General features: G+C 50.3%; 1 protein-coding gene across 3 annotated transcripts in view; it reads left to right on the top strand.

The window, feature by feature from the left end:
- Window positions 1-13363, top strand: part of SAMD8 (sterile alpha motif domain containing 8) — a 37614-nt gene that overhangs the window by 5180 nt on the left and 19071 nt on the right. The window contains exons 1-2 of one of the 3 annotated variants that reach the window (XM_077346003.1): window positions 7976-8069; window positions 12769-13361. In XM_077346003.1, coding sequence (XP_077202118.1) covers window positions 12778-13361 — 584 coding nt within the window. In that variant the 5' untranslated portion in view covers window positions 7976-8069; window positions 12769-12777. Of the gene's footprint in view, window positions 1-7975; window positions 8070-12765; window positions 13362-13363 lie in introns of those variants that run through there. The other 2 variants (XM_077346004.1, XM_077346002.1) reach the window with 2 other exon arrangements.

Raw genomic sequence — 13363 nt, forward strand, 5'->3', positions numbered from 1 at the left:
TGGCAGCTGTCTCCAAACACCTGGTTTCATGCTGCAAAGTAGGTTGTGGTGACCCAATGAATTAAATTTTGGGCTGGTGAGCAGCTGTGAGTACTGAGCAGAGGACCAAGCTCTTCATTAGCACACCCATTGGTTTCATGCAGGCACGGACCAATCGTAGAGCCCCAAGCAACACAACCTGCTTGGCCAGGCTACACTCAGCAGTCACAACTAGGAAGGTCAGGGACCGTCGCAATCCCCAGCAGGTGTTCTAACTTGCCCAGGGTCCAGCCTTGCGGAGTGGGAAGACCTCTCTGTGCGACTCAATGCCAATGGATCCAAAGGGCTGTCAAAATTCTCACAGGGCCACTCCCAGGTGGTAACCTCAACTCAGTAGCTTCCCACAGGGAAGGTTAGAAACAGGTTTCCGATTTTCAGGTCATACCTGCTGGGTGATCTTAAAAAGAAAAAAGGATCCTGGATTTTGCCTTCCTGCAATGAAGCATAAATGACTCTGGTCATCATCATCACTGTTAATGTGCTAGTTCAGCCCAGCTGTCTTTAACCTGACAAACCCCAGAGGTATGTAAGTGAAGGCTGGTCCAGCAGCTGTTGCAGTGGGGGCCTCAAACTCAGGAGTGCCCAGGCCTTTTTGAGCCTGTAGGTGCAAAAGGAGGAGCCAGCCCCAGAATCTCTGGGATGGAGATCAGGCATAGCTCTAGTAGTAACTCTTTGGGCTGAAGCACTATTTGAACAGGATGCCATTTAAGAGCCAGTTTGGGGTAGGGGTTAGGAGTGCGGACTTCTAATCTGGCATGCCGGGTTCAATTCTGCGCTCCCCCACATGCAACCAGCTGGGTGACCTTGGGCTCACCACGGCACTGATAAAACTGTTCTGACCGAGCAGGAATATCAGGGCTCTCTCAGCCTCACTCACCTCACAGTATGTCTGTTGTGGGGAGAGGAAAGGGAAGGCGACTGTAAGCCACTTTGAGCCTCCTTCGGGTAGAGAAAAGCGGCATCTAAGAACCAACTCTTCTTCTTCTGTAATATCAGGGCTCTCTCAGCCTCAACTACCTCACAGGGTGTCTGTTGTGGGGAGAAGAAAGGGAAGGCGACTGTAAGCCGCTTTGAGCCTCCTTTGGGTAGAGAAAAGTGGCATATAAGAACCAACTCTTCTTCTTCTGTAATATCAGGGCTCTCTCAGCCTCAACTACCTCACAGGGTGTCTGTTGTGGGGAGAAGAAAGGGAAGGCGACTGTAAGCCGCTTTGAGCCTCCTTTGGGTAGAGAAAAGTGGCATATAAGAACCAACTCTTCTTCTTCTGTAATATCAGGGCTCTCTCAGCCTCAACTACCTCACAGGGTGTCTGTTGTGGGGAGAAGAAAGGGAAGGCGACTGTAAGCCGCTTTGAGCCTCCTTTGGGTAGAGAAAAGTGGCATATAAGAACCAACTCTTATTCTTCTTCTGTAATATCAGGGCTCTCTCAGCCTCACCCACCTCACAGGGTGTCTGTTGTGGGGAGAGGAAAGGGAAGGCGAATGGAAGCCGCTTTGAGCCTCCTTCGGGTAGAGAAAAGCGGCCTATAGGAACCAACTCTTCAGAGAACTTCAGAGATATTACCAAAAACTTTTGCAGACCATAATCCATTACAAATAGAGCTACGTGTGAAAAGAATCGGAGTGAGAAGGTGGAAAATGAATGACTATCTCTTGGAGGATCCAAAAGTACAACAAACCTGTGAAGCAAATCTGCAAGAGTTTTTCTAGCTAAATATTACTCCAGTTATTTCACTGGCCACGGTGTGGGATGCCAGCAAAGCATATATGAGGGGCATACTCATGCGTTTGCATCCTATGATAAGAAAAAGAAAGGGAAAAACTTGGAGTGAAATAAAAGAACCAACTCTTCTTCTTCTAAGATGGATGTACTGCTTAAAAACATTTTCTGCCATATACACGCAGCTTGCCTTCAGTCCTGCAGTGAAAATGCTTATAGAATCATAGAATCATAGAGTTGGAAGGGGCCATACAGGCCATCTAGTCCAACCCCCTGCTCAATGCATCCTAAGCATCCTAAAGCTTGTCCTGGGGTGGCAGTGCCTGAAGGGATGCTGCGTGTATGCCAGAAAAGGTTTTTAAAAATCTGTGCAGCCGAGCTGGGTGGAGGCCCCCCTTACTCCCTAAAAATGCTCACTGTGCAGCAGGCTGTGTGAGTGCCATGGGCACCCCCTTGGAGCCCCTGTGCTTGTGCTTCTGGTGTGATCTCTGCCCCATAATGGTGTGTGTGTTTTGATAGTGTTTGGTGGGGTAGCATTTGGATTTCTGAAATACTGGCTTGAAGGTCCAATCCTTTTCCCTTGTAGTGATGAGTTTTCCTTTCAGCACCAGCTTAAGGTCTTCCGATTCTGCTGTCTTGCCTCCCTCAGTTGAAGGGATTTATGTTATTTGTGTTGTTTGTCTTTTATGTTTGAAATGTATTTGTATATTTTGTCGATTTCCTTGAAGACGTTTGAGAGCGGAAAGATGAGATGTCCATTTTCACATAGTTTGTAGCTCAGTGTGTTGGTTAAACTTCAAAAACAAATTACATCCATTATCTGTGTCTGTTTTGGTGAATTGTGGGCAGTCCTCACTTTCTCCCGAAAGCCAGTTCAAACCAACTTCAGGTATTCGGATGCTCTTCTCTTAGTCTGCACCCAATCCTGATATCCGGGTTCACATGCATTCATTTGCATGGCTGAGCATTCATCATCCTCCACTGTGTGTGCCTGACAAGTCACTTCCGTTTTGGTGACCTCCCCTGTTGTGATCAGCCTTGCTCAGGCCTTGCAAATGGAGATCCCTTGAGGCTTCCTGGAGGGAGCCCATCCATCTCTTTTCCTGCTCCCTTCCACTTTCCCTGGCATCATTGTCTTTTCACGGAGGGCCCCAAGTACAGCAACACCAGGTTGGCCTTCTTAGTTTCTAGGGAGAATCCCCCCCCCATGGCTGGAATGCACACACGAGTCTTCTTTCCCGTGGCATCAGCAGCCATCTCAGGCAATCCATGCGTGTGGCTGTGTCTAGTCCGGATAGGGTGTAATATTTGCTCATGTGCATAAAGAAAAGATATTCTCCATTTAGCGCTTATTCATCTGGAACTGTCCTTTGTAATCGTGCCCTTAATGAGAGGGTTAAACCACTGAATGGAGGCGAGGTCTGTCAGCAATGGTGAGTCAGCTCAGCCTTCAAGTCCGAAGGCAGGAAGCCAGGTGCTTGGAGCCAGCATCAGGGGAAGACCATGTCCTGTTCATTGGTCCACCAAGCTAACTGGTAAGACAAGTTGCTTAACTATATGGTCTCATCCCACAGAGCTCTTCTTATGTTCCTGTGTCTGAATGGGTGGCAATGCTAAGTGCAGATTCTGGTTTTTGCATGTACAGTTGTATTGCCTGCTAATGCCACATTAGCCTGAGTGATAACACCGTAAGCTGCTTGGTTCCCAGCTAGGGATGTGTGTTCGGCTCGGTTCGGCTGCCTTGGCGATCATTGAAGCCTGAGGCGGCACGTAGGAGGCCAGCCCCGGTGAGAGGAAGGGCAGCGCTGACTCCCCTCCTCTCCATGCTGTGGTGCTGCCTCCTGCGCGCCGCCTCGGGCTTCGGTGATCACTGAGGCGGCCGAACTAGGGTTGTGCACAGCAGTATCCGAATCGACCGTTCCAGACTGATGCAGCCAGCGCTGTGGGGGAGGGGGGGAGGCGCGGGTGCTAAACACACAGGTGCCTGCCTGTGTGTGTGCGCTGATTTACGTACTGGCACCCGTGCCTCCCCTCTCCCCCCACAACCCTAGGTCGAGCCGAAGCGCGCATCTCTTGCCCTTGAGATCACTAGAATGTGGGTTTTCTCCTTATGCGCCACCATACTCTCTTCCTAAATCCATTCAAGAAATACCTTGATAACCATTCCAGCATTTCCACATCTAATTGGAGTAAATTTTAGGACGTTACATTCCTTCTGACCTAATCAGTAATTATCTCAGGTAAGGCACAGATCCGCTATAATCAATGATTACAAGAGTCCTGTTATGATGATAGGTCTGCTGTCAGCCCTTCCTTTGTGGGCTGCGCAGAGGCAGTGTGGGTTTGCCTTCCTCACTCAATTTTCTTGCGCTAATAATAGGAGCTGACTGCTCGTGAATCAGCTGCAGTGAATTCTTTGTGAGTTATCTGGCTGTGGAACTTGATTGTCATGTTGATGGATGTGCTTGCTAAACAGTGCAGCAGGAAGGACTGGAAAACCAGGAAGTGTACAGCAGCCACCCAGCCCAATTCTGTTTTGGTTTGTGATCCCCATTGAACAAGCTCCCAGGTACCATCTTTGGGCAAGAGAATGGCATGAAAAGAAAGTACCTGCACCCACACACCCCAGGTCCGGTTTGCACCCACTTTGGCCATCTTGGGAGCTTTGGCCTGGCCTCGTAATCAAAGTGTCCCTTTAACCCACAGATGCCACGCCTGATGCGGGCCAGGCCTGGGAGCTTGGGCCTAAGGAGGTGCCTTGATTGCAAATTGAAGGTTAAATTCTAAATTATTTGGAAAAAATTGCTTCTGTCAGAAACGCAACAGGTCAAGTATTTTCTAAAGAGCTCGCATGCTTATAATGTGCAAAGAATTAATGGCTTGGATGGCATGAGTGGTTTAAAACTTGTTGCTGCTTTTGCTGTTCTACTCTTAAAGTAAAAATATGCTCCATTTTATGGCAATTGTGATCTTTCTTTTGCTAACATTTGAACTTGACCGATAGGCAAAATTTCCAGAGAATGTTATGATGTTATTGGAAAACTCACGTCATTCTGCAGTATATACAAGGGGAAGCCAGCCCAGATAAAAGTGACAATAGGTGCCAGCAAGGGACCATTGAAACTGCTCCAGAATGCCCATTTGGCATTCAGTGGGTTTGGGCAGGAACGACAGGCTGTCCTTTCAAGTGACAAGCCTGAGAGGTACTGTGTTCCTCAGGGTATTTGTCTGGACTGCTCGCAAAGGTTTGGTTCCTTTTTTAAGGAGTTGCTGACTTGACTGTTTGTAAGAAAAGGAGATTTAATTAGGGCAGCCTTTTGCACTTTTTTTTTTACTGTTGAGAAACCCCTGAAACATTCTTCAGCCTTCAAGAAACTCCAGAGGTGGTGTGATGTGCTAAATACATGTTGGGAAGCATAGCTGGGGGCCCCTCTCAATCCCACCCCCTACAGGCCCATTATTGGCCATTTTGGAAGGGGGGGAAATAGCCATATACGATAGATTCATATGGCTGTTGTTCTGAAGTAGCACAATAAAATCAGAGTCCAGTAGCACCTTTAAGACCAACAAAGATTTCTTCAAGGTGTGAGCTTTTGAGTGCAAGCACTCTTCATCAGACTATGAACTGACCATCATAACAGTAGGAATATATAAGCAAAAGTTAATCCTGTTACATTAGTAAACTGTGTCACAGCATCCAAATACAGCTGGTTTGGCAGGGAGTCATTATGTGGCTGTGTTTGGATGCTGTGACACAGTTTACTAATGTAACAGGATTAACTTTTGCTTATATATTCCTGCTGTTATGATGGTCAGTTCATAGTCTGAGGAAAAGTGCTTGCACTCAAAAGCTCACACCTTGAAGAAATCTTTGTTGGTCTTAAAGGTGCTACTGGACTCTGAATATATAGCCATACTAGTTTCAAAGCCCGTTTGTAAAAATGGACCTTGAGAGGGGAGAAGGGGCAAGGCGAAGGGATAGAGTGCCCCCCTCCAGCCAGCTCATCTGATCGAGGTGTCCCGGGTGGTTCTGGAGGTGGCCAGGGGAAGGGCCCAGAGGTGTGTGCCGGGCCCACAGTGTCCTGGGTCCTTCTGTGGTGGGCGGGGCAGCCTTGCCGCATTGAGGACGTGGCGAGGCTGTCTTTGGGCCGGCTAGAAGGGCGGGCCGTCGGCTGGATCTGCAGGCTGTGGCAGCCTTCTGGCGGGGCCAGGGACAGCCATGGTGCATCTATGACGTGCCAGGGCTGTCCCAGGGCCCGCCAGAAGGCAGTGGCCAGCCACTCAGTGCCTTGCAAGCTTCTGGCAAGCCAAGGGACAGGGCCGGTGTGTTGGCGATGCAGCGAGGCTGTCTCAGGGCCCGGCAGAAGCCTCTGGGCGGCCGCAAAGAATCCCGCAGCCTTCTGGCAGACGGAGGGGCAGTCTCGCTGTGTCAACGACGCGGCAAGGCTGTTTCAAAGGCCACTGGAAGGCTCCGGCCAGGCGCGGAGGTCACTGGGACATCCTGGCGGGCCCAGGGGCAGCCTTGGCGCATCAACAACACAGCAAAGCTGACCCAGGGGCCTGGCAGAAGCCTGCAGATGGTGGGGAGTGGGGGAGAGCGAGGGGGTGATTGTTGGGGGGGGTGGGGTGGGGGATCCGTGGGTGGGGAGGGCGGTGGTGACTTGTGGGGTTGGTTGGGGTGGGGAACGTCGCGTTGGGTGGTAGGCAGCGTGGCCGGGTGGGGGTGTAGGGGATGGGGAAGCAGTGGTGGAGCGGCGGCAGCTCGCGAGGGCAATGGGGGTGGTGGGGGGAGGAAGAGCGCGGAGGGTGGTTGTGGGGGGGTAGCGGTGGGGAGGTGCTTACCTGCATTGTGGCGGTCGGCAGGGGCTGAAGGTGGGTGCCGCCGGGACACCCTGCCACCTCCAGCAGGGCAGTAGCGGTGGGCAGGTCCCTAATGGCGGCGTGGGAGGAAGGCGGGTCGCGAGGCTCATGGCCCGCCCTTCCCCGCCGGGCAACGTGGCCGCCTCAGCGAGAGGAAAGGAGCAGGGACACCGTGTCTTCGACGCGGCGACCCTGCTCCTTTCCTGCAGGCCCCCGGCCCCGGCCAAGGTCCCTGGTTCGCCACCAGGAAAGGAGGCTTCATCTTTCCCAGCGGCGAAGCCTCTGAGCTAGCAGTCCAGGGAGTGCCAAGTGGCCAATGGGGAGCTGCGCTGCGCATGCCTCCCCGTTGGCCACTTGGCCCCCAAGTGACACTCGGAGGGGCCAATCAGGAGTCGCTTTGCGGCTCCTTATTGGCCCCTCTGAGTTTTTATCATGGACTCGCCCCGCCCCTTTTTCCTCCCACTTACCCCTTATCGCTTTATTTCTACCGCTCCATAGGAGCAGGTACAGATATGGTCCTATCACCCAATAAATGTTCAACAAATTTGAGAAAGATATTAAAAATTTACTCCCACCCATCCAGGGATCCCACCCAGGGTTTCACAAAACCCTGGTTGGGGAGCTTGAATTAGGGTTAGGCAAGGTGCAGAAACATCTGCGGTTGGGATTTTCAGGTATTTAAAAAAACGAATAAGCATCCCCCCAGCACTTGTAGGGATAATGGGGTGGGGGTGGGGGGCAGTCACTGGGTGGGAGGGTGTTTAGGTTTCTTCTGCATTTTAAAATGTCCCTTAGAAGCTGCAGTTGTCTCTTGGTGTGTGTGGGAGTGGAAGCCCTTTAATATGCCTCTTGCCTCCCGACAGAAGGCACACAGCAAGAAAAGATTTAAGCCTTTCACCCTTCCTTGCTCTTCTAAGCTGTTACCTGGAATTTTGAACTAGACTCTAAGAACGCAAGAACAAAAATGATTTTATGACTAATGGGAATATGTTAAACGCCCAGGGGAAATTTAGGACCTGGCAAGATTTTAAAGATGGAGGATTTAATGTTCAATGGCTAATATACAATATATTCTAGCTTGCTAGGCATACCAGAGAAGTTGCAGGCAAGCTGCTTGACATGTATTGAAGGAGGAAAAACTGCATCCTAAGGGGATTGGCCCCTTTGTTCACAGCCGTGGCAGAGAACTGGGAAGCCTAGAGAAATTACCTCCTCAGTTGCTGGACCCTTCTGGTCCTCCAGCATGTGGAACTCCCATCGGACTTTCTCCCGAGGGCAAGACTGGCACAGGTGACCTTTGATGCCTGCTTGCATCATTCTTGGTATTACGGCTTTCCTTGTAATAAGGGGTCAGTCTGTTCCTCGGAGCTTCTAGAGGAAGGCTAACTAAACTCTCTGGGCTGACCAGTCGCTTCCTAAACATTTCAGGGAGCTTGGAGAGTGACCTTTCGGTGAGTCTATACCTTGCTTTCTCCAGTCCCTTTTTTCTAGGTGTCAGTTAAACACAAGATTTTGGAACATATATATATATATATTTTATGGCATTAGTTTCCAGGAAACCGCTGAATTTTTCTTTGTAGTTGCTGTAGAAAACAAAGCATCCTTGTTTACTAAAGTAACATGTATGAATCTGAACCAGATCTTCTAAGAACTGCTTGAGACAGCGGGGGAGGGGGTTGTTTGCATTGGTTGTGTCTTTTACGCACAGACCACAAATGGTCCTGAACACTCTAATTCTCGGTGGGAGTCAGGGGGGTCAAGTTGGGTTGCGTGCAGCGGTGTCCGAATCTGCTGTTGCAGGCCGATTCGGATGCCGCCGCGCACAGCCCTATAGGACTTACAGCTACTCTGTAGGACAGTCAAGGCAAATGAGAAGCAGAGGTGGTATCTCCATTGACTGCCTGTCTGTGCAGCATAACTGTGGACTTCCTCAGTGGACTCCTGTCGAAGTACTAATCAGGGCTGCTAACCAGGTGTCGGTCTTCTGAGATTCGATCATTCCTTATGAATGGCCATGGGGCCTGTTAGGCTGACCAGTGATTTGCTTCCGCCCCATCTAGTTGGACTCAAGATTGTATGTCCTTGAGAAGGCACTAGGAACAATTAGATACAATTCCCAGACTTGTATTACAGAACTGATTTGTATATTGCTTGGTATTGTGGATGCCATTAAAGGTTTGTGTGTTGTATTGTTGTAGATACAATTCCCAGAAATGTTGAAGCCATGGGGGGGGCGGGGGGGGGCGGATAGGGAATATGGCTTTCCTTTTGTGGGAGAAACTCAGAAAATTGTAAAGGTGTCATACTTATTTTCTTATCATGTCTAAACATTTTATTGCTCTAACAATATAAAATGTGTTGTTTATAACTTATGCTGTAGCAATGTTAGGCAGGTTACCGTTAAACTCTAGTGCAGGGGTAGTCAAACTGCGGCCCTCCAGATGTCCATGGACTACAATTCCCAGGAGCCCCTGCCAGCATTCGCTGGCAGGGGCTCCTGGGAATTGTAGTCCATGGACATCTGGAGGGCCGCAGTTTGAATACCCCTGCTCTAGTGCTTAAACCTGAAGTCCTCCACAGCATATTTTTATCAGCATATTAGTTTGGGATGGAGTTAGTTGTACCTAAAAATGTTGAAAATAATACTGGGTTGTATTTAGTCTTTCAAAAAAGATGACGCTTTGTATGAGCAATATGAATGACTAAACTAAAGAAAACACTTCTCTAATGAAAAGAATTCTTTTTGAATGAGTGAAGAGGTTTTTAAACATTTCCTGTTTTTCTCTTGGGATGCCCTTGTTCCAGGTTTTTACATCTTTAAAACATTTTAGAATCCACCCCCCCAAAAAAAAAAAAAATTCTTGGAAAGTTATGGAGATGTGGGATTGGCTGCGGGATTCCCAAGTTTTTATGCCTGTCACATTCAACCTGCCTGATTATTACTGTTTGTATCTTGGACGACCTCAATCTGCACCTGGCGGCCCATCCTTGGGATAACATGACACAGCATCCCTTGTTCAGAACATGTTTTAGGCCCACCTGGAGTTGCTTTTTCCCTGGTCAATGACTAAGTTGGATTCCACTAGGATGGCTTTGATGGAGCGTATCAGGATTCCAGGGCTGTTCAAGGAATCAACCTGTGCTAAATACCTCTTGGAAAAGGGGTAATGTCGATGTTCACACGAGAGTGAGTTCTCTATACGTGCAGGGCTGCCACACTTTGCACTTAGGTTAATGCTGAAAAGGTTTGTTGACATGCGGTTCTTCAACTTTCTTGAATTAATTCAAGATGATGTGAATAAATGTCCATCAGATCACAGGACACAACTTCAAGCATCCAGAATCCAAATTGAGCACACTAAGAGTCAGATCCCCAGAAAACCCCTATCCATATCCTGAATCCCAAACCGGTCTACCTGTGGAATCATCGTTAGCATAGTTAGCAAGTGAATGTTGGCACTGGAAGTGTTTTAGGGGACTCTTATCACCAGTTTAAACCACGGTTACTCGATTTCATGAATTATGCGGTACTTCCTCAGTGGTATATGTGAAACTCCCCAAGCCAAAAGGGAGGGCGGTACAGAAATATTATAAAATGCTAGAAATATAGCCCATTGCAGGAATATAGCAGGAATGCAATGGGTGCCAGGATGGGGGTAAAAGGGTGGGGGCACGCGCACCTCCCCCAACTCCCGGCGAGGGCCGCGGGTTGGCGGAGCCGGGCTGGTTGCGGAGGGGAGAGCAAAAGGCATGGGGCAGTGCTGGGACCCAGGCGCGGCTCCCCTGCCGACCTGGGCAGTGCTCCAGCCAGTGATCCGTCCCACAGCAAGCGCCACTGCTTGGACACGGTGAGAGAGAGCGGTGCCATCGGGGCGATCTGTGGGGGAATGGCGGGCTCTGGGCAGGATGGGGCTCGAAGGAGCCAGGGCACACGCATCTCCCCCCGGGCCCCCCGCGAGGGCTGCGGGTTGGCACGCTCGCTGGAGCTGGGGCAGGGTTGGCGGGGAGAGCTAAGGCGTTGGGGCAGACTGTGAGCTAGGCATGGCCCCGCCGCCTACCTGGGCAGTCCTAGGGCTGGTCTGCAGCAGGCTCCGCCATCCGGGGCGCTCCGCTCGAGGTGGGAGATCTCCACGGTGGCGAAGTTAGGGGGATCTGTGGGCGAATGGTGGTGTGTCGGTTAGGGCGGGGCGAAGGTTGGAATCGGAAGGTGCGCTTTGCGTGCCGCCCAATTGGGCCATTGGGGGTGGGCTGACAAGCGGAGTGGCCAATCGGAAGGCGCTGGGAGTTTTGATCCTGGACACAGCCCACACCCAAACCCTCTTACTGTTTTATTAAGAGGGAAAGATAAGTGCCCCACTGGGCAATAGCTTGCTTCACTTTCCTGAACAATAGAGTGGGAGTGGTGCCACATTGGGAACGTGGCTCAGAACAGCCACTGGTCACTCCTGCATCATTTGAGTGCTCATTGGCATTCTATCAACTGTTCAGATGGCTGGATCTCATTTCTATAAAACTAGGCCACAAAGACATCGCTCAGGTTGTGCATGTCTCAATCCTAGAATCTAAGATTTACCCTTGGGAGCTGATTCCGCCTCTCTGCACAGATCAAGAAAGGGTGGACTAAAGCACATTTGCTCTTGATCCTGTGCTGGAAATATCCTGTTTGTAGTTGAGATGGGTTTCTCCTGTGCTGAGGATGGCTACTTCCTTGTCATTCAACCCACACATTTAACGTGCAGTTCTCAGTCTAAACACCATGTCCTCCATCCGGAGAAAGGCAAACCCAGCAGAAGGTTCCCTGCCTGTAACAAGGGGCTGTGGCTCAGTGGGGGAGCATCTGGAAATTCTGTGATTCAATGATCAGTTTGGCATGCAGAAGATCCCTGGTTGAATCCTTGTCATCTCCAGATAGAAAGGACCCACCTGAAGGGGATGTGGAAGAACGCAGCCGGAGAGCTGCCTTTTTGTCAGAGTGGACAATATTGAATTTGATGGGCTAGAATCAGGCAGTACTCTCCCCCCCCCCCCCCCCAGTCACTTGAATCACTGGCTTGGCACAGTAGTTCGGGTTCTTGTGATTTTGGGTTGGAGCACAACAAACAGCTAATGCTGTGGGGAACCAGCTATCCACAACTTCAGACCGAGTCTCCTGGGGAGAAAGATCACGCCAAACAGCTGATCCTCATGACATCACCCCAGCAGAAGCCCAGCAGAAGCCCAGTCTTTGCTGATTCAAATGTGGTCATCTGGGGGGACAATTAAAAAATGAAAAATCAACTGTTTGGTAGGGTCTTTAAATGTCTCTACAGCAGCCATTTAGGGATCCCAAATCAATCCAAATTGTTTGCTGAATCAGTTTGATTCAGCAGTTCAGTTCCCAAATGAGGGGGAGAACTGCAGCTCAGATTATCAATGCCCGAAAAAAACCTGAATCAGCATTCATATGGAAGAAAGTTCCAGGTTGTGGTTTCATGTGGCTGGACAGGGGCATTTGTGCTAATATTCCTTAACATACTTCAGGTGACGAGAGATTGCCAATACAGAATGCTTTGAATGTGGAATGTGCAGAAGGGTTTTCTTTTGTGCTGATGGTAAGCGTTTTAAACTTGGGAAATCTGTGATCTGTGTGGGGATGGTGGATCTATGCTTCAGAATGTTGAAATGGTTATGTAGGAGCAGCTGGTACAATCCCATGCCATGTGTATCAGGTTTTTAACCAGTATATCATAGGGAACATGCCTTTTAGCCTCCCCTATAAGGGAGCCTCTTGTGGCGCAGAGTGGTAAGGCAGCAGACATACAGTCTGGAGCTCTGCCCTTGAGGCTGGGAGTTCAATCCCAGCAGCCGGCTCAAGGTTGACTCAGCCTTCCATCCTTCCAAGGTCGGTAAAATGAGTACCCAGCTTGCTGCTGGGGGGGTAAACAGTAATGACGGGGGAAGGCACCGGCAAACCACCCCATACTGAGTCTGCCATGAAAACGCTGGTGGGCATCACCCCAAGGGTCAGGCATGACTCGGTGCTTGCACAGGGGATACCTTTACCTATAAGGGAGCTTTAAACGTCTTCGTTGACTGATGTGTTGGTGAATACTATGCCCTGGATCTTAACGGCCTCTCCTCAGTCTTGTAAACCCTTTTTTTCCCCAGCAGGTCAAGGCAATGGAAGTCAACAGCCAACTTTGCATCCGGCGCTGGTCGACGAGGCACGTCGCCAAATGGCTGAAGGATGAAGGTTTTTACGAGTACGTGGATGTCCTGTGCGACAAGCACAGGCTGGATGGGATTACGCTGCTGACCCTGACCGAATACGACCTACGGTCCCCCCCTCTGGAAATCAAAATTCTAGGCGACATCAAGAGACTCATGTTGTCGATACGCAAACTCCAGAAGCACCACCTGGAAGTCCTGGACGAGCTCGGCTACAGCAGCGACGCCCCCCTGGGCTCCCTCTCGCCGGCCCTCTCCCCTCTCCAGGGGACGGAGTGGTTTTGCAACGGCGAAGCGCAGCGGGACTGCGATGACTGCGAGCCGGTGGTCGACTTGAGCGCCGAGCAGTACCAGTACACCAACGGGAAGAGCAAGCACCCTCCGCGGAGGCTAGACCCAGAGTACTGGAAGACCGCCCTGAGTTGTATCTACGTCTTCATTGTGTTTGGCTTCACGTCGTTCGTCATGGTCATCGTTCACGAGCGCGTCCCAGACATGCAGACCTACCCACCGCTGCCGGACATATTCCTAGACAGGT

The sequence above is a fragment of the Paroedura picta genome, chromosome 7, assembly GCF_049243985.1.
Source record: "Paroedura picta isolate Pp20150507F chromosome 7, Ppicta_v3.0, whole genome shotgun sequence".
Classification (NCBI taxonomy): domain Eukaryota; kingdom Metazoa; phylum Chordata; class Lepidosauria; order Squamata; family Gekkonidae; genus Paroedura; species Paroedura picta.